Below are 21666 nucleotides of genomic sequence, written 5' to 3'. Positions count from 1 at the left end.
TCCAGTTTTTGAGTATTTGCCACATACCTGTTTCCCCTCCAGACCTGGCTTTCCAGGGAATCCATCCAGGCCTCTGTCTCCCTGGAAGAAGAAGAGAAATAACCACTCTAATTTAAATCTGTGCTGTTTAGGTCACTGCCCTGAAGGTCATGCCCATACTATCTGCTTCAAGAGTAATGAATAAGGAGAGAAATTCCAGCCAGTCCCATAGAGAAAATAGCTGAAGTTCCTACATCTGTACCTTGAAAAGTTGCTGCAACCAGAAGCAGGTGCATGCTAGCTTTCCATGTTGGCATCCTTCCTCTGCCTGCTGAGGTGGGTTTGTGTAAACTGGACAATGTGCTCCAGCAGAATGTCAGCCCAGAACAGCTCTTACAAAACTAATAAAGCAATCCAGCAATAGGTCAGTTTTACCCAATCTTTCATTTTTCTCCTTTCCTTTCTGTAACCTGGGGGAACAGTTAATTTGTTCCTATATGTCTCCAGAGCTAGACAGTCCACAAAGTCCATATGCAATGGATTTTACCACTTTATTAGTTGAAGATATGGGTTTTTCCCCCTGAACCTAAACCTGAATTTCTTTTTTTTTTTTTTTTTTTGCTGCAGTTCTTGTATCACAGAGGAAAGCTTTTCCTTCATCTTTGCAATGACCTGTTATGTATTTCAAGATTTACAAAATTCCCCTTTCAACTTTCTCTAGACTAAACAACCATAATACTTTCAACTTTTCTTCATGGGCATGTTTGTCAGTTCTCTGATCATTTTTATTGCTCTCCTTTGTGCAGTGTCCAATTTTTGCACGTCTTCATTGTAGCTACGTGAATGAAACTCAATACACCTGAGGCTAACTTTGAGCAGAAATATATTTTCATGTTTTATAGACTATTTTTCTGTTTAAATCACAGGACAATGTTTACTTTACACCAAACCCCCTTCCACAAGACAGCTCCTTGATCAGTTGTTCCCAATCCATAACTGCAATTTGTTGTCCTATGTGTATGAGACATCCTGTAGCTGCCACTTCTCAATGCCATCTTCTGCTTTGGGTGATTGTGCTTACAGGATAACTTTGAATTCTGACCCTGATCTAGACTGTTCTTCCATATTCAAGTTCAACATCATATTTTATAATCAAGGTTCTTGATAGAGATAACTAGATCAATTACATACTTCTGCTGAACTTCACTTTCCTCCTACTGATTGTGGCCTTTAACCATTCAATCTCTTTAGTTTAAAAACTCCTAGAGACAGAGACTTGTACTGTCTAAAGTCCTTAAATCTCTGAAAAATGAAACACAGATTTTGTTTGGATCCTTTACACACAGCTGAATATAAACTATCAAACACACACACAGTGCCAATGTTAACGTGAATGTACATGTAAAAATAATTCTACAAGTACAAGCAGTGACAGAAAACTAATAGTTTTATGCTACTTTTTTAGTGTTTTTATATATCTTAAACTCTGTTAGATCACTGTTATTACCTGCAAACCCACACTTACAGCATTGGATTTAATTAGTTTCTTTTGTAAACTACATTGATTTGCCAAGTCAGAAATGGATTTGCCAATCATTATTTCCTCCTTAGAAAGTCAATCAATCTTCCAACATAAATGTTACTTCAAATTATGTATTCAAGGAATGAAATTAGAGAGACCCATATCCTCCAGAAAGCTGCTGAAAACCACTGCCAGACACCCAGATCCACTTGCTTTGGAGGTCTAGCTTCCACATTAATGCTTTCCTTTGCACTGCCTGAACTACAAATATCCTGAATTTAAGACTTTCAGCAAGCAACAGCTTGGTATATTGCTGACAAAATGTGCAGTGTGTTCCCAGGAGAATTTTTAACATCAATACACTGCAGCAATGAGTACTTCACACACTCTGCTTTAGCTGCCAAAACAGAAAAGTGTCGATATTCTTACTGCTACCAATGGGGGCTGGAAAAGGCAAATGTATTATTTATACAAGCAAATACAAAAAAATCTATTTGAAAACACTCCAAACAATTGTGTTTTCTGCTGTTTCTTCAGAAAAATCTGTCATTATAAATTTTTTTTATTATTTTTCCATTCTATAAATAAGGCTACTCAGTGAAAGGTACTTTTCTCCCAATAGAAAGAGCAAACACATTAAAGTTTCATTCTCAGATTTTCTCTTTAAGATTCTATTTCTTTCTTCTGTGTTGTGCTGTTTTTTCTTCTTTTAACCTGTAGAACAAAATGGTGAAGATTCACAAGCAACTAGGCGAAATAACAATTCTGCCAAAACTTCAGTGCTGCTCTCTGACCTCTACCATTTAGAAAATTTAATGATTTGTTGGAAAAATGATTACCCAGGAGTCTGTAGGGCCCTGGAAAGGCTGCAGGAGAAAAAAAACCCACTGCAGAGGGATCTGGCAGCAGCAGACCAGTCCTGCTGCCTTCTTACACAATCCCTTCTCAATAAAATAGAAAAGGTTTTGCAGGATGGACACAGGATTATGCAGCAAAAGCAATGCCCTTTGTCACACTGAGCTGCTGGACGTGCCTAAATTAGAATGCCAAGTATCACATACAGGTATGGCTCCTGTTAGCAGGGCAGTGCATCAGAATTATTTCTGGAGTCTGTCCTGGGGTCTGCAATGGGCTCATTAGATGCAAAAGGGCATGGGATATCCCTCATATGGTGCAGTGCTTTTCCTAAAGTGCAGGTGCAACCTGTACTACTGGATTTGAGAACCTCACTCAACAATAAAACCTCAACATTTACATGAAAGGTCCCAGGATATGTGAAGGATGCAGCAAGATGGATGGGATAGTTAGGGCTTTTTAGGTAGTAAGGGAGAAGACTTGATAAAACAATACTCAGTGCATGAACTAGTTCTCCCTCTGATATTATAACCCCTTTTCTCTTCAGGCACAAAGAAACACAGGTTATGTAGGTGTCAGTATTGAGGTTACAGACTGAAGAGCAGACAAGAAAATATTTGGCCCACTGAATTTACACCCACTGTTTTCACAGTAGTACTGACTGGTAAAAGTTAAAGCACTGGCAGTAGGTGCACTGAGACCATCATTAAAACCTGGGAAAAAATTGAAGCAGAATTGTTTTAGCAGAGATTTGGCTGCTTCAGGGAAGAAAAAAAAAAGGATGGGGGGGCACCTCTAATTGTGCAGATCCTTCAAATGAAACAAAACCTAATTCATTTCTTCCCCACTCTGATCTTCCTCTGCTTAGTCAGTTGCCTGCCCACACACAGCTCCAGCTTCCTCTCCCATCACAGTGATGTCAGAAAGATGGATTTTCTTCCAGGAGCCAAATATTCCAGCAGATTAGACAATGTTGCCTCTGGAAAAGCAGCAGAGGCACTGGCTAGACACAGGACACCTATGCAATTCTGCAAAGGGCTGAAGGAGAAGCATGACAAAGATAAAATACAATCCAGCCATTTGCTCTAGCTGCAATAACAAGGATAGATAATGCAAAATGTGATCATGGCTACTTTATCATAAACAGCAGAAAGGATGTTGGTAAAGAGAAACAAAATATCTCACACTAAGGGTCTACTGATAACTTTTCCCAGTAGGCAAAAGTTTGGTGTTAATTGCTGGGTTTCCTCTCCAGAAGAAGATGGAGGCTGAGAAATGGGAACAGAGCTATTCCAGCAAGATGATGACTCCCTCCTTTACACAACACAGGCAAAGCTGCCAGACCCTCCCTGAGATAAACCTGTGTCAGGACTGGCTTGAGTCATAAGCAGGACAGAACATTTTTAAGGGGCCCTAAGCACTGACAGGCAGGTCTACAGCAGAAGTGGGTGCACATCTGAGGTCTCTCTGAACACAATGAGCAAACTGAAGTAACTAAGGCTTTGTGCCTGTCCATTTTTTTTCCTTTAAATGCCCATTCCAGGTCTAATAAGCATTTGGTCTTTTCCTTGAGCCACAAAAATGGTTCAAATCACAGAGTGACCTGTACTCTGTGAAACACCTCTTCACAGTCAGCAGAGAACATGGAATTGGGAAGCAATTCCATTTGGTTGAAGCCTTTGATATAATACAAATTACCTGGTACTTACTACTAGTGAGTTTATGGGAATGGGAGAAAAAAGAAACTTAGGAAGTTGAATGATGTGAAAAACTGGAATGAGATGGGAAAATGCTAGATGCAGACATGGTCAGTGGCAGTCAGTGACCATTCTCAACTCTCAGGTTGTGCACACAATGTGAAGACCCCTTCAGATCTCCACACTGGCAACCTCCACTCCTCTCCTCCTCACTCTCCTCCATCCCTAGCTACAGACATACAAGAAGTCCCTAAATGTGTGCTTAGTAGACAGCATAGATCCCAAAAACCCTCCCGCACACCCATGAGAGGTGGGGAGCACTTGGAAGTGCAGTGCAGTGAGGAAACTCCATCCCTCTCCAGAGCTGCTGGCCTAGTAGTCCACCTCAACTAATGGGCAAAGGAAAAGCCTGGCATTTTGTAGCATACAGCAGAAATACCTTGTCTCCTCGTGTTCCCTTTTCTCCTCTTTCTCCTTGTAGACCCTAAAAATAAAAATAAACAAAGATTATAAAGCTAAATCCAAGTAGAGGCATAGTTACCCCCTCTAATTAGTCACAAAATCAGTGTGCACATCTGCAAAATCAATTCAAGTGAACCTCAAGGACATTTTCTGTGTTGCCAGTCGTCAGAGTTGGCCACAGGCATGATCTAAGCAGACTCACAGAGCAGGGACTGCTTGTGAGCCCAAGAACATCTGTAATATTATATTGCCTGCAGACATATGACCCTCCTGCCAACAGCAGAGTGGAGGGACAGGGAACACACCACAGCTGCAGATGGTCTGGAAAACAACCAGTGCTCTGCATTTTTCAAGTTTCTTGTAAACAATGAGAACTTTGGTAAAGGACAATACTGATGAGAAAACCTATCACACAAACAAGCAAGAATTCCCGTTCCTGGTGGGTTTGGATGTGGTAGCCAGACAGACAGCAGGTAGCTTTGAGAACTGGCAAAGGTTAGATGCACTCTGTCCTGGGGGCCCAGCACATTTTTGTGCTGTGAATGCAATGCCAGTGTTCCTCAGGACTGCATAATTCATCTCCCAGCTACACCAGAAACATTGCTGGAGCTCAGTTTGATGTGGCACTAGCACAGACAATTGACTCAATGGGCACAAAAGCATTTCACCTTTCCTAAACTCAGCAAATACCTTGTATTTTATCTTTATTGTAGAAGCTGAGCAATCAGCTAATAGCTATAGAGAGACAAATATGCTCAGACAGTAGCGACCTCTCTAAAACTGCCAAAGCCTACAGTGCTTCTTGCTGTAATAATTTAAACTTCAGTTTACTTTACACTATAGTGGAGTCTTACCTCCAAGCTAATGAGAGCTCCATGTCTGGGTATATTTGGCCCTCAAGGTTGATTTATATAATCATCTAAATGGGCAGGGCTATTTTATACTAGAGCAGGTTGCTCAGAGCCCAGTCCAAGCTGGCCTTGAATGTTTCCAAGAATGGGGCATCCACTATCTCACCAGACAACCTGTTCCAGTCTCACCATCCTCATAGTAAAAACCTGCTGCCTTATATCCAATCTAAATCTCACCCCTTTTACTTTAAAACCATTATCCCTTGTCCTATCAAAACGGGTCTTATTAAAAACTTGAGCATCTTTTAAATATTGAAAGGCCACATTAAGGTCTCCTCAGAGTCTTCTCCAGACTGAGCAACCTCAACTCTCAGCCTTATCTCGCAGGAGAGGTGCTACAGCCTTCCTACCACTTCCATGGTCCTGTTCTGGACCTGCTCTCAGAGGTCCATGAATCTTTCCTGTGCTGGGACCCCAGTGATTGACACAGCACTGCAGGTGGGGTCTCACCAGAGCAGAGCAGAGGAGCAGAATTATTTCCCTCACCTGCTGCCCATGGTGCCTTTGGGCTCTGAGTGCACTCTGTCAGCTCATGTCCAGCTTTTCATCCACCAGCACCCCAAGTACTTCATGGCAGGGCAGCTCACAATCCTTTCATCCCCCAGCCTGTGGGTGATGACCCCCATCTGGGTCAGCAAATCTCAGAAACTCCAGTCAGCCTTTGCAACACCAGCTTAAAGGCTGCTTACCAAGCTGGGACCTCAAGACAGTGGTGCTAAGTGGACAGAATCTAATTTATTTTGGTCTTGCTTTCTGTTCATTCAATGCAGATTTGTCCCCTGAGCCCAAAGTCTATTCCCTATATGACTGTAAACTTGCTGAGAGGTGGTATTTTTTCTTGGTGTTCTGATGAAGTTTTAAAGCACCATATAAATGGTGCATCATCACAGACCAAAGCAATTGCATTACAGTGGGAGCATCACAAAATCACCAGCTGTTATCTCAGTAATCAAGTCATTTCTGCTGACACCTCTCTACTGGCTACAGGTCTGTTCTCATTTAAAGAAGACAGAAGAAACTCAGTGAAGTCAAGACAATTTCACCACTTGGACTTAGTGCAGATAACTGGTCAGACAGATTATAGACTGCTTAATAATAAAAAAAAATATATATGGGCAGAACACACTGAAAAAGTAAAGAAAGTTTCTAGAGCATCAGAAATTGAACAAGAGCCGTGACTTACCGGTGCTCCTACGTAGCCTTTGATGCCTGGAGGACCCTGTTTTCCCTCAGATCCCTGGCAAGGAATTGAGATACAGTAAACCACCAGAAACTCTTTCACATAAAAGACCAAGAATAAAATTAGTTAGTCAGAAATTCAAGTTGCTCTTCCAGGCTCACATTGAGGCTTCTTGACTCTCTCAATGCTAATACAGGAGTCATGTCTTACTTTCCAACTACTTACCCAAACTGACACTCAGTATTTTCCTCTGTCCCCTCAGACATTAGCAAGTTTTATCCTTCTGCTTTCAGACTTAACCTACAAACTGTCCCATACAGGTTTCTCTACAGGTTATTTCAGAAGGTTTGGCAAAGTCAGCTGTGTCACACAACACCTATTGGGGCTCCTGAACACAGTGTTAATGGAACAAAGCAAAGGTATACATTGCTGCAAAGTGACCACAGTCTTCAAAATGTTATATGTTTTGGAGAGTAAATGCAAAGAAACAGATAAGAACTAATTTTTCCAATGTTTATTTTTACTGATAAGAAAAAATGCAAGAGGACCAGGTACATTGCATCAGTCTTTAAGCTGGTTGTGCACTGTCTCACCCTGGAGAAGGTACACTGTAATGGACAGTACTCACAGTGTGCCTTTATGTGTCTTGCAATGCCTGAAAATTATCTGGATCCCCAGCTGAACAGGCTCAGCCCTCAGAACTGTTCCATGGAGACAGCCTGGGCCTGGTAAGTTGACCTAGAGAATTGTTTTGGCATCCTATATCACCTATTTGACTGATTATTTTCTTACTTACATCACTTCCCCATCCCATCACTCCCATCTGTCTAACTCCTGTCTAACTGGGTGGCTGTAATGGATAAGGCTTCAAAACAGATAGAGATATTATTACAAAATAATTTTAAAATAATTACTAGATTTTGTATTAATAGAAGTTTTATATTAAAAAGATAATAAAATTAAAAATGCAAGATGTGTTTGCAATTAATTAGAAGCAGAACTGAGGCTTTTTTTTCCCCAGTGCAGGTTAACAAGAGTAAGGTTCAAGCACAAGCAAAGATGGCTCTGGGATCAGACCTCTGCAAGGTCAGGAAGCATTGCAAGTCCTCTAATAGCAGGCATGCACCTAAATCTCTCCTTCAGCCTGCAGAGAAATACTGCTACCAAAGTCTAGGCAAAACCCCAAGAGAAACAGAGTCCTGCTCCAAGTCATCCAAATTGCAAAGTCTAACTCAGTCCTGTTACATAAAACGTGGTTGTAACACTCAGCAGAAGTTATAGAGAAACTGGTTTGTCTGGATGAGATGTGCTGAACCCACTCAAGGCCTGTGCTGAGATCATGTCTGGTAAACCAGAGAAGCGTGAGACCTTCGACAGCTCGAGCGAGCAAGAAGGAAATTTGTCAAAATGAAAATCTTACCTAATACTTTTTATTTCAAAGGATTGATTTTTTTTTCCCCGTCTCTTTCTGCTTTTTCTATTAAGTGCAGATAACTGTCAGTTCAGATGGGAATGCTATAGCTATGTCTTTGCCACAGCAATGACAACCACAAAAAAACCTCTTTATCCTTTTATTAGAGATACAGGGGGGAAAAAACAAGGAAAAGGTTGAATATTTGCTGCAGGATATTGCAGGCTAAAGGGTCTGATCTCAAAAATCCAAACTTTATTTCTCTGCTATAACATCGCACAATGAACAATCTGAGATATGGCCCTTTTTCTCTGGACCCATTTATTCCATTTAAATTAACCTGTGAGGTCCCACATATTTATGTGGGAGTTTTCCCCACTGACCAGTGAATATTTCTTGCTATCTCAGATTACCATGACAACTGTAACCAGAAGCTCCATCATCTCAGCACAAGGCTGACTTTGGTGAAACTCTTCTTTATGTCCAGTTTGTAGCCAGCAAGATTACACATCTTTCTTGGGGATGTGTACCCTCCAAGTCTGATGAAAAAGAAAAATCCCACTCCAAATCCTACAGGTTAATGCTGAAGACACTGAGCTAGGAACAATTTCCCCCAGAGACATCACTGAGAAGCAAAACCAGTAAAACCAGGGATGACATACCAAGGCCATTTCATTCCTGTAACCTATACATGAACTCTAATGGGCTCAGCAACCATTTCTGTAACTCTTTGGACTGAAATTCCATTACCAGAAGTCTGGAGGACTCTTATGTGTGCTACTGGAAGCTTCACACAATTAATGAGGTCTGTAAAAAGTACAAGACAACTTCTTAAAAGAAAGTGCTGGCAATTCCCACTGAAGCAAAAGGCTCCTCATCCAAGGAGATAAACAAGGGGCTGAATTTCCTGGGGCACAGGTATCATTGCTGAGCACACACTAAGCTTGTCTGGCTCAATGCTAATGAAGATGGATTGAGACAGGAAGGATCACAACCCAACCAACCAGACAAACTGCAACGTTGCTCTCCATGGAGCCTGGGGTAGAGCCCAGAGCTGCTATATTGACGCCAAAAATAAGTGATCTGGCAAAAAACCTCTAAATAACCATTACACCAGTAATTGGAGATGTGACCTCTCTAATTGCCAACTCCACCCATCCTTATAAACCTTGTTCCACATTGATGAGGTGCTCAGGCTTTACACTGAGGAGTAATGTGGATTCCTGGTTTAGATTTTAAAGCCCTGTCAGCAACTCAGGGTTATTTCTTAAAATAGCTCAGGCCAGAATCCAGCTCAAGGACACTGCTCACAGCCAATGTTTCATTGAGGTAAATGAAAGTCACTGTTAAAACACAGAATAATTTTATATTTGGGCACTGTGAGAGGCTGAGGTTGGCCCAGCTCAGCCTCTCACAGGCTTGTCTTCCCTGGGAGCACCTGGCATTGTCCAGTCAGATGTCTTTAGGTCCAGCCCCACCAGCACCTATCCTGCCCAGCCCATAGATCTGAATTCCTTCTATTCTGCATTGCCTCATTAATTGGCTGAACTGCATGTTCCTGAAGAACCTGGTGGGAAATATGGAGCAGGATCAAGTCCACTTTGAGGAAAATGTAGGTGCCTCAGTTTAGCTTGGTTTGTAAAAGCTTTGCAAAGCAAGTGTGAGGAAATTGATACCACAAAGAGCATCATATAGGCTGCTGGTTTGCAACTCCACTACATGAGACATACAGGACAGAGAGAAAATATGTATTTATTTACTTGATAGGGGAGATGGAGATAAAAAGCATTTGTGAGTGATAAATTCAGTTCATTTCATCCAAGATCCAAATCCTATTAAGGGCAAAATATTCAGTATGCCTCCACTCAGCTCAACCCAGCCCTGCTTTGCATGTGTCATTTATCCCCTGCTGAAGCCAATGTGGTTTTCACAGAGAACCCTGGGATGGCTGCCAAGTATTTCTGCTAATCTACAAACTCCTCATGAGTTCTGATACTCTCCTGATGGGACTTTGGGAGAGAGTGAATTTCCCTCTAAGCCAAAACACCTTTTGGAGACAGGGCTCTGCATAGCTGAGGAACACAGAGGACCTGTATAAGATCTGCTTCATCAAGTCCTCTCAGAGGCAAGGGACAGTCAAGGCTCCACCAGGAAATGTGCTGAGGTACTGAACTCCTATCTGAGGATAATGGCATCAGTGAACTCAGTGTGAGATTTAGGTAACTAGAAATGGCTCTTCCACAAAGATGAGATATTCAAAGGTCTTGGCTTGTACAGGGACAGAACTGAGAGAAGTTCATTCAGGCAATCAAATTGTTGTCCTTGCAGCACCTTTCACAGGATGAGCTGAACTTGCTGTGCGTGATACCCCTAAAAACTTTCTTGTCACCATCTATTTTTTGTGTAATAACAACAATACTGAAACCACCTGAGGGATATTTATCCCCTCAATAACCAGGGAACAAGGCAAGGAGAGTTGAGATTTGAGAGCAGTTTAAAGAGTTGTTGCTTCAAAATTTGCCTTTCTGATGCTCAGCTAAGTCCCACCAGATCTGCATTCAGAAGCACCTTGTTTGAAGCAAACCCAGCGATATAAGTACTGGCTCAAGTTCTGTATCACTCAGGTACTGCTCAAAATAGACAGACACATTCAGGATAGGATCTCTATATGATCTTTTTTTCAAATCATAGAATAGGGGAAATAATTCTCATCAGCATCTTAGTGAGAGTTGGAAAAGCTACAGAAGATATGACACAAGGTTTATGTGCCCCAGAACATGTTTTCTTCACCTTCTCCAGCTACACTGTTGATTGAACAAAAGTTATTTCTTCTTCTTACAAACTTTGCATAATTGCTGATACCTTAGCAGACTCCTTATGACACTGGGCATTTTGAGTTTCTTAATTCACCAGTGAGAATATCAAATGTCATCAACAATGAGTAATTCAAACCATCTAAACATAATCAGTGAAAAAAATATGCCTGCCCATGCAAAGAAGAAAGGAAAGCTTACCTTTGGTCCTGCTGGCCCAGGCAGTCCAAAGGCTCCTGGATGTCCTCGTTCCCCCTGCAAGTAACAGAAATATCACTGGTAAACACAAATCTCCTATATATATAAAGGCTAGGATAGCTCAAAATAGTCAGTGCATGCAGTTAGAAATATTGACGGTCCATTATACAGAGAGCTGAAAGTTTACAATGAGTTTTCCTCACAAAAATGAAAGCAGAAAGAAAATGAAAACTCTTAGAGCAGCTCTTTGTCTACTCTCGAAACACAACCAGGTAGTAAAAAATGAGTTCCCTAAGTTGTGAACAGCTTGCACTAATTACAGTGTGCAAAGATGGATTCCTTGAAGCCAGCATTTGTTCTTGAATTGTCACCTTGCAGTGTATAAACACATCTTATAAGGAATGCTGTGAGTACAACACTGTCCAATCCCATGCCATGTGTGATGTGATGAAGTTGCCTCAGTTCTGGAAGCAATATTGAAAAATTGTCACAGTTTTTCCAAAGTCGGACAATTGTGGAACAAAGAAGAAACAGGATGTAAGGAAAAGAGCTTTTTTGCTGTGTGTGTCTTTTTGTGTATACCTGCCTTCCAGAGAATCCTTTCCCAAGCTCCTTCAGTTGCCACCAAGTGACTGCCACAAAGTGAATGACATGGTGAAGGTTCAATATTAGGTTGAAGATATTTCTAGAGGATGGTGATCAAGCAGGGGAAACTAAAACACACTTCTATGAGATACTGGAAAACATATTTGTGGTTTTTTGCTTCAGCTGTAGTCCTCTCACAGGCAGTATTTGGTACACTGCATCCTTCCTTGAACTAACCATGCCCTCCTCTTCTTCTCTTAGTTTTTATCAGTGCACAAGAGGACCTGAGGTCTTTTCTTCTGTGACCAGGACTCCAATTTCTCCAGCCCATGGCTGCTGTGGAAAGAAGCATGGTCCCTTTCACCGTTGCTGACTCTGCTAGCCAAGGACTCCTTGCCAGCCACAAAACTCATGGCCAGGCTCTGCAGCTGCAGCTCTTTTCCAGCAGGTCCCAAACCACAGGCTGCTCCCTCTCCCTCCTTAATGAATGGCAACTGAGCTGCCCTGGAGCTTCCAGCCATGGTTAATCCATAGGACACCTGCCTTGGCTGCAAACATGTGAGGGAGAGTTTTGGGGCTATTAACCTCTGCCATTTGTTTCTGCTGCTCCTAAAACGGCCACACAAATCCCCCAGACGGGTTCCACTCCAGGCAGATTGATGCCCACTGCCTGCCTCACACTGAAAAGCAGGATTACATGGGAGAAACAAAAAAGGCTTACAGCTTCTCCTTTTGCTCCATCCCTCCCAGGGGGGCCAGGTGAGCCCAGGGAACCCTGTAACAACAACAGAGTTATCATCAGCACAGCATTAACACCCGCTGCAAGTGCAGTGACACGAGCAGCACATCTAGAGAATAAGAAATGAGGAGAAACATTTCAACACAAACATTTATTATTTACAGTTCCTGAAGGAGCTGCTGCTGACATTAACACACTAGGGATGATTGATGAGCTGCTAATGAGGAACTAGGCACTCTAGTCCACTTAACTCATTTAAGAATAAATTAATATAAAAGCTCTGGAGATAATTAGACACATAACAACTGAGTCATCTTAATATTATCATGTAATCTTCTCTTAGCTTCTCTCTTCACCATTCTATTGTCTCAAAAATTGCGTTTTTAATTTTTTTTTTCCTCCTTGATTATACAGCATTCATTCCAAAGCTCAGAAGCCTCTAGGTAAAACTATAATATACATAAGTAGTAGGCCTAAAAGCAAATGGAAAAGAAGCCTTGAAATACTCAAGCAGTCCTCAGGAATGACCCTGGCCACTGGGAAGTGAGTCCCAGAGCTGTGAATATGCAAAGGTGTAGAAAACAAAGAAACAGAAAGCCAAATACCACTTAAATTTAAAATTTTACCATTTAAAAATCTTCCTATACACCAGGATGAATGGAACTAAATATGCTGAGATTGGCAGCTCCCCAGCTAACAGGAACAGCAGCAAATGTGGAGAAAAAGCAAGTTTTCTGCCTGCAGCTGGCAATTTAAAGAACAAATGGAGAGTGGAACAAACAACAGACAAGTCAACACACACTGAGGAACTGGCTTAATGTTTTCACTTCTAGGCATTGCAGCAGTTTTGTCTTAGGTGTGTTACAAAAAAAGGCTCAAGTGAGAAACAGACATGAACACTGCAGGCTGTGATTGTACAGGGCTGGTTTGTTGTATGTTACTTGGAGAGGCATCTTGCCTGTGATCTGGAACATTTGCTGTTTTATAAGAGGTGGAAACAGTTTAATTTCCTAAAATTCCTCCTGCAAATAAGAATTTGATTAAGGGATTTCCAACAAATGTGTCCAAAGTCAATACTAGTCAACAGAATTATTTCAGTACTGGACTTAATTTTTGGGTTTTTTTTAAAGGATGACACAGTAAGCAGCTAAAGGTCACCACAGTCCAAAAGTAATTTATGTTCAGTGCAACTAAAGGCATAGTAATCTTTGGCCTTCTTTTCTCATATTGAAGAGACTCTAGTGTTCCTGTGTGTATTAGCACTGAGCTCCTGTTCTATTACATTTAAGTATTTTGGAGTTTTACAAAGTTTAGTCAAAGCTCATGCCTTTGAACTCTCCACACATTTGTCAAATGTGGCTCAGCATCATCAATAAAACCTTAAAACTTAAAAAATTGTGTGGCTGCACATTGATAAAAAAAACCAGTACAGCATTACAATATCCTTTTCTGAACACCTTGTTTACACAAATGAAACAAAATATAATACAGAGGTAAAACAAAAGACTTAGCGTAGGGTCGGTTTTCATTAGACTTCCACAGCAGCTTTATAAACTCCTAAACTTTTTCAGAGTATAATTAATAAAGACTTGGACTTACTTTTTCTCCTTTGTCCCCTTTCAGTCCAGGAAAGCCAGGAAAGCCTTCTTCACCCTACAACAGCAATGGAACAAATACCCCATATCAAATGCCATATCCTTCTGTGGTATATCTGTGTACTTTAGACAGTGCAGTTGTCATCTCTTGAGAACTGAGTCCAGCTTTTCACCCTCACTGTAACAATGCTGTGCTCAGTCACCTGTAACTTGCCCATATTTGAACAGGTTCACTTTCAGTTTTCCATTCCAGTGCATTCCTTCCCTTCCTTTTTGTAATTACCATCCAGAACCAAAAGTTTTCTAAGGAAAATATTAGAGACCTACCCTTGTTATAAAAATGTATTCAAAGCATTTCTTCCTTGAGAAACCCTCCTGTTGCCATATTCCAAGGCATAAGAACTTAAAGTTTGGCCTGGCAAATTTACTACAATGCTGAGTTCCCAATGCCATGGATTTTTTTTTAATTGAAATAAATGGTATGGAAATTGACATGAAAAATTTTAGAAAAATTCAAATGTAGGATTTTTTCCCCTCTAGCTACTCTCATTAGGACAAAAGATTGGGAGCTTTTTCCCCATCTGCCTTTGTAAAAACTCACTAGCACAGAAAAATCCTTTTGCAAGAGCATTAAATTGGCTAAGAAGTCTATGCATATATTTCCAAGTTGTCTGCATACACATAAGGACTACCTAAATATGTAGATAAATTCAGGCCAAATTCTACACTAGCAATCTTATTTCTGACTTTTTTTCCACAAGTCTAGTCTAGCAGACTTAGATGGATGTACTCCTAGAGCAAAGTTCCCTATTTTGACAATAAATAGTGTTAAAATCCAGCCTTATTTACATATAGGTGTATTTGGCATTTAAAGGTAAACAAAAGATAGTATCTGAAAAGTATCTGTCCTTATATGCAAATTAAAATCTTTATAATCACATTTCTTGCTAACTGAACCTTCACAAAGCACTCCAGAATCTGCAATGCAGCTGGTGGTAAAAATCAGGTCTGCTATATTGGAATGGCTCTATAATGAGACAGAAAACTCATCAAATAGAAAACGTGATTTTTGAGGAAATAATTTGCTCTAAGAGGTCAATATAACTTGAAGGAACTGTTGTTCCTTGGCAAAGTGTGTCACACAGGTAGGAGAACAATTTGTGTCTTTCCTATGCAAAGTAAAAGGAGTTTGCATAAGGTCCAGTTAATTAGCTTCTTCTCTTGCCTTTTTTTTTTTTCTGACATGAAATAGCAACTGCTTGGCAAAGCTGAACAAATTAATCCTAGGAGCAGTCAATAAGTTTGAAGCATGGTGTTCACAGAAATATTAATGCAGGACAGGAGAGTATCCACCAGCTTTTCCAGTTTTTCTCCAAGGAGAAAATTGCACAGAACCCAGATTCTAGAGACAGTTTTAATGTCCCCTGGGGAACCACCACTGGAAATGCTACAGAGTGGGAAGATCTCCTACCTCTGTTGACTTCCAGTAGAAACATTAAGGGCAGAAAAGACCTCCCAGGTCAAGTCCAACCATTTACCCAGCATGGCCAAGTCCACCACTAAACCACATCTGCATGTTTTTTCAACACTTCCAGGGACAGTGGTTCCTTAACTTCCCTGGGCAGCCTGTTCCATTTGCTTGGCCATCTAAAATTGCAAGCATTGTGTAAATATGGAAAAGAAAGAGCAGAGGCAGAGAGCACAGGGCAGTGGAATAACTGCCAGGCAGACACTGATTGCAAATGCTCTGGGATGAAACACACTGGGACAACAGGTAGGCTCTGGCAGCTGGCATTGAGCCCTGGGGAACAAAAGTCCATCACATTCTTTGCACAAAGGCCAAACCTGGTTGTGCCACTGAGAGGGATTAAAATAATCCTGTATTCCCACAGACTGGCTGCACTCCCAGCTTCAACACAACAGGAATCAGGTGGTGACATGTGAACCACATGTAGCTGTTTATGCCATGCAATCCTATTGTCACCCATTTATTTTATGAATATCTGAAATTCAAAGGCTGTCATTTTCTGGAGGAGCACCAGGACCACAATAGGAAGGTAACAAGGACTTGGGAAATGAGAAGCACCAGCAAAAGAAGAAGAGGCTACTGATAAAGAGGAGAACTGACTATGGCTTCTAAGGCATCTTCCCTTAGGCTTCGCCTGTATTTTCTGGAGTAGTTTTACAGTTTAGATGGGGTGGCCTTTTGCTTTTTTGGTCAATAGTTTTGTGGAGAAAAACTTGAATATGCAGGTAGTGGTACTTGTGAGATATTTTGCAGTAACAAGTATGTAATTTGCAGTAATAAATAAGCTTCACTTAGGAAGTTCTTTAAAAATTAAATACTGCAAGCTCTGAGGATGCAGCACTAGAAAAGTCACACTGAAAACCCCATCCTTCATTCCTCAAAAAATTGATAGCAATTCTGCAAGAAAGAAAATTAAGAAGGCTTTCTGAGTCATACTGAAAACAAATAGTTTAACCAGAATTCAGTAAAAAGGATAGAACTTTGAATTAGAATTTTGAATTTCTTTGTATTTGCTTTTAAATGGAAGCACTCAGAGCCCCACAGTGGATACAAAGCAAGGGGTAACCACTGATTCTGTTCTTCCAGGGACTCTCAGAGCAGGGCTCACATGGGCACATGGGTTGTCCAGACTCAATGGACCAAAGGAAATGCTACATCATGAGGAACTCCAAAGTACGGGCAACTCTCAGCTGCTGCAGACAGAATATTGGGGTGATGAAGAATAAAAATATTCCTCTTGGCTTCAGCCAAAAAAACCAAAAATCTGGGTAAGGACAGACAGAGAGGTTCTTTAGGTAGTTTGTGTGCGTCATCAGAATTATTCCTTTTCTATATTTGAGGAAGGATGTCTGCCTGGTACACCAGCATCCTGTGGATTTACCAGACCATGCCAGCTCCAGGTTAGTGATCCCTCCATACTCGCCATATGCACATGTACCTTAATTTGTTGTGGGTCATGCAAAAATTCACCTCACTTGGGTTACAGTGAGCCCCACTACCCTACAGTTTATGGAATACCATATGTTTATGGTCAGTGACCAAATTATATCCACATTTACTGTAGTGTAACTCCAGCCAGCAGCCAAGCCCCACTCACTCACAGCTGCTCACTCACTCTCCCACCAGAGGGATTGGGGTGAGAATCAAAAGGGTAAAAGCTGGAAAACTCATGGGTGGAGATAAAGACAGTTTAATAGGGGAAAGCAAAAGCCAAGCATACAACCAAATGAAAACAAGGGGGAAATTCCCTGCTTCCCATGGGCAGGCAGGAGTTCTGCCATCTCCAGGAGAGCAGGGCCCCATAACAGGTAATGGTTACTTGGAAAGACAAACACCATCACTGCAAATGTCCTCCCTTTCTCCTTCCTTCCCTCACTTTGTACACTGAGCTTGATGTCACATGGTCTGGAATATCCCTTTGGTCAGTTTGGGTCACCTGTCCTGGCCGTGTCTCTTCACAAGCTCCCCTGCACCCCAAACGTGGCCGTACAAAAAGCAGAAAAGGCCTTGGCTCTGTGTGGGCCCTGCTCAGCAATAACAAAAGCATCTCTGTATTATCAACACAAACCAAAAACACAGCCCCATACCAGCCACCATGAAGAAAATTAACTCCACCCCAGCCAAAAACCAGTACAACATCCCACGTAGATCCTGCTATGTCTGAGTGGAGATAATGATGAAATTACAGAAAAAATAGCCTTAATTGCTAGATGATTTATTTCATTAGAGTGGGAAAAACTAGTGCACAGAGTTTGCCATATCCAACCCCTTAATAGTTTTTTTTCTGAAGAGACCTAAAACAGAGAAGGAAGGAATCTGCAGGTATAAGGAGATATGTAGAGACAGAACAATTTAGTATTACCTGATCCTAGAGAGACATCAGAAGCACACAAAGGAAAAATTCCTCAGTGATGTTTTTAAGCAATCCACTCAAATTGAAATGGTTTTCTTTCCTCCATTTGCAGCTCCTCAAGTAGCTGCCAAGTTTACAAATATTTCTTCTAACTGGAGAACAGCTGTGGCCTATAATCACATATTTTATTTGCAACTCTGGGTTGCAGCCTATGTTAATGAAAATAGAGCAAGCTAAACAAAAAAATAAAATGGGGAAAAGTTAGTCCAAAACACATTATTAGATTCTCATTTGCCAGTCAAATTCAAATAAATCACTGGTCTCTTCCTTCAGCATACAGACCAGACAACAGAAGACGGATCATTCGAAGGTCAACTCCATACATTCTATTTATCTTCCAAACTGGTCTACATCTTACTTTTTCATTAGAAAAGTGTCACTTTTCCAATCCTGGTATGAAATTAAAATTTCTAACCCTGTCACAAAATGTCAATGGAAGACCTGCAAAAAATCTGCCAAGTAGAACCCCACTAATCACACACTCAGCACGTTGGCAGCTGCACAGACTGGGGGGTCTGGAGCCAAAGTGGGAGAAAAAATATCAAGATTTGAAGAGAAACAAAACAACTGGGCAAGATGAAATGGAAACAGAAGTAAATTTGTTTACTTCTGAAGAAGAACTGTGGAATGGTGGCACTTCACCATTAACACCCCCCTCTCTCCTTTGTTAATTAACTGCACAGCATCCCTGTGAAATGAGAAGGGGGTTACAGCAACTGCAATGTTGCTGTCACCTCACAAGGGTGATCAGTCAGAGGTACAACACAGGAGAGGACAAAGGTCCCAGAGTCTGGGGCAAAGACAGAAACTCACTCCAGATTCCCTGTGACCCAGGTCAGTGCCTTAACCATAAATTTATTATTTCTTCTGGCTCTTTGGTCTGCATCTACCTTGGCAGCTTGATGTTCATGAAGAATAAATGAGGAGATGATGGGTAGCTGTCCTACTCCTGATACATGGTTACACACTGAATTGTTAGCAGTGTTTCATGAGTCACATGAAGTGGGAGGATAGAAGAGATGTTGAGTGGGGTCTTCAGGTTCGAATGTCTTAGAACATGTCCAAGAGACCTCAAGGTCTGGAAGAATGCAATATCTTTCTTTTCAGGGTTTCTCCATTCAAGGGAACCAACCAGGGACATAATAAATATTTTATTGAAATATACTGTAAATTTTGAGGTGGAGTCGTTTTGAGGGTTTTTTCTTAGAGAGGCAGGGTAAAGATCAGGGCTTCATTAAAAGCCAGGGATGATCTGCAGTTCAACTGAGAGGCAGAGCTGCAGTGGATATATGTCACCTAACTCCATTTTCAAAAGCTGCTGACCAGACAGGCAGCACAAATGACTGCCATTCTCCAGTTCCCAGATGCAGGATTGTATTTGCTGAATAACCCTAAAGCCCTGTTAATATCTTGGCAAATTTGACACCAAAGCTGGCCTAATCTTCTGCTTCCATATAAAATAAGACATTCATCTCAACTTGTACTTTGCTGAAGTAAAGAAGAAGGAAGAAATGAAGGAAACCTCTTCTGGGTCTTCATATGATATTCTGATTTAATAAACAGAATGGTAATGTGGACATGATACACAGGGGTCAGTAGAAGTCATAGGTTCTGCAGCACTATCAGGAAATCCAGCCAAGTGCAAACAACTTTTTAAATGATAACTATTTTTGGGTTTTATATTTCAAATGCATGAAATATTTTATTTAATCCATTACATAGAATTCTATTGTCCCCAAAAGGTACTTTCCCAGGAGATATTAATTTTCAAAAGCTCTCTAAACCCTTGAATCTTATCATGAATGTCATGAACACCCCCCCCCGCATGAGATCAGAAGGGTCCTTCTGACCCTCCATTTTATGATCATCGTTCTTCTGGAGAAAGCAGATGCCTTATTTTTTCAGAGATTCCAACAGATATCTTTTTCTCATGAACCCTGATACTCCAAATTTTCATTAAAATAGGTAAAGCAACATCTGTGTTGTAGCTAATTTGACACATGGCCACCTATAAGGTTGGTACTGCAGGAGAAAAGATGCACCACAACTCACTCATGTGGCACAGCTCTACAGTCATCAAGGCCAGTGTAGAGTTCAGAATAACACAGAAACATCCTAAAGACTTCAAAGTTGTCACTGGTGCCTGGAATCCTGTCCATCAGCTTCATATTATTTGCTTCACCACCACGACACTGCTTCACTCCCTAAGTAGGTTATTGCTGAGGAACTGGGGTGGTCAGACACCCCTGACAACTCCTGAATTTCTGCTTCATCTCCAACCCAGGCTGAGCCAAGTGGAGAATGTAACTAAAGAAAGCAACTCTGCAGCAGAGAGCACAGGGGAGTACAAGAGGGAGCTCTTCTGTTTGAAACACTCCTGTTCAACAATTGCTGAAATGTGCAAATTAAGAAACAGTCAAGATTTTGCAGAGCTATTTATGATTGAACATAATGAATAGGAGGTAAAATATAATTGGAAACAATCAGTACTATAATCCCACCGCACAAAGGAATAACCTGACAAATATACTGGGCTACACTGAGTTGGACTTGCAGAAGTAGAACTAATAGGTCCCAAAAGTTCCTTTTTTCTTGTTTGCATGGTTGGGGCAAGAGGGTCTTCAATTAAAGACACATTTCCTAGAAACCTTAAAATATGAAAAACATAACTCTGCTCCAGAAACTTCTTTGCCTTGAAGCACAAGCTGATGGTCCTTGCCAGCACCTGACATTACTCAAGACCAGACAAACAGCTTGCCAAGTGCCAGAGGGAAGGGTTCATTGAAACAGAAAAATATTCCAGTCATGTATCGTGGCATTGATAAATTAAAATCCTTTCATCTATGAAAAGTACACAGAAAATGGTTCTGGTCTTGTGGATGATTTGACACATACTGGTTTATACTTTTTCTTGTAAGAATAATCTATAAAATCCATTTGCTCTGCTTCTGGGAAGTTTCTGATGCTTCACATCTCCACATATCCCTCAGCAATTTCAGTAGCTCCAAGAAAAGGTTGTTAGGGCAGAGGAGTAATGTGTCAGAGCACTCCAAACTCTGGTGTTGTTCTGCTCTTACCTATCTTCTGCTGCTGATATTCCACATTCACTCCTTAGTCTATCTTCTGGTGCCTCCCTGAAATATGTACAAAGCTTTTCCTCAGGATTAACTGCATCATCTAGTCCATGATTCCTCTCCTCCTTGAAGAGTCCCTTCCTTTAAATCTCTCCCTGCTGATTAAATTTGCCAAATCACTGATCATTCTTCTCACTGCTCTTTTAGAGCAATATTTCTCCACATCTCTCTTTAAATGTCACACCCAAACTGAAGAGAACCTTTGCCTAAAGTCTTATCACCACCTACTTATAACTTGCAGTGATGCACTGCTGTTCACTGCCAAACACACCTGAGGCTGCTCAGTCAAGCCTTTGCCAAAGCTATAAATCTCTTTGATCCAGCCAGACACAGGGATTGGAACTAGATGATCTTTAAAGATGATCTCTTCCAACCCAAACTATTTTTTATGCTATTTCTTTTTGAAGTGGTGCTGCTCCCCAGGTTTTTTACATCTCAGAGGTTATGACAAAGGTCATTATCCTTCTTCCCATTTTACTTGGACACTGAAGTATGGGAAGAGGAAAAGCTCTGGTCAAGATCTTCTTCTGACCAACGACAAGAACAGAAAAAACCCAGTCTGCAGAGACCCAAACCTACTCCCAATACCAAATGTATCAGATATCCTCGAAATAACCACCACTAAGGGTCCACACACTGCTTCA

At 41.1% G+C, this 21666-nt stretch overlaps 1 protein-coding gene across 1 annotated transcript in view; it reads right to left on the bottom strand.

Annotated features, from left to right (window-relative positions):
* LOC102044817 (collagen alpha-1(XXII) chain) overlaps positions 1–21666 on the bottom strand; it is a gene marked incomplete at its 3' end in the record, with an annotated part of 130581 nt that overhangs the window by 1251 nt on the left and 107664 nt on the right. The window contains exons 13-18 of the mRNA XM_031061611.1: positions 13952–14005; positions 12335–12388; positions 11032–11085; positions 6610–6663; positions 4493–4537; positions 28–81 (exon numbers count right to left, since the gene is read on the bottom strand). Of these exons, the coding sequence (XP_030917471.1) occupies positions 28–81; positions 4493–4537; positions 6610–6663; positions 11032–11085; positions 12335–12388; positions 13952–14005 (315 nt within the window). The remainder of the gene's footprint in view (positions 1–27; positions 82–4492; positions 4538–6609; positions 6664–11031; positions 11086–12334; positions 12389–13951; positions 14006–21666) is intronic.

This window comes from Geospiza fortis, unplaced genomic scaffold, assembly GCF_000277835.1.
Source record: "Geospiza fortis unplaced genomic scaffold, GeoFor_1.0 scaffold351, whole genome shotgun sequence".
Classification (NCBI taxonomy): domain Eukaryota; kingdom Metazoa; phylum Chordata; class Aves; order Passeriformes; family Thraupidae; genus Geospiza; species Geospiza fortis.
The sequence above is the reverse complement of the archived record's forward strand: the minus strand, read 5'-3'. Positions and strand labels throughout refer to the sequence as shown.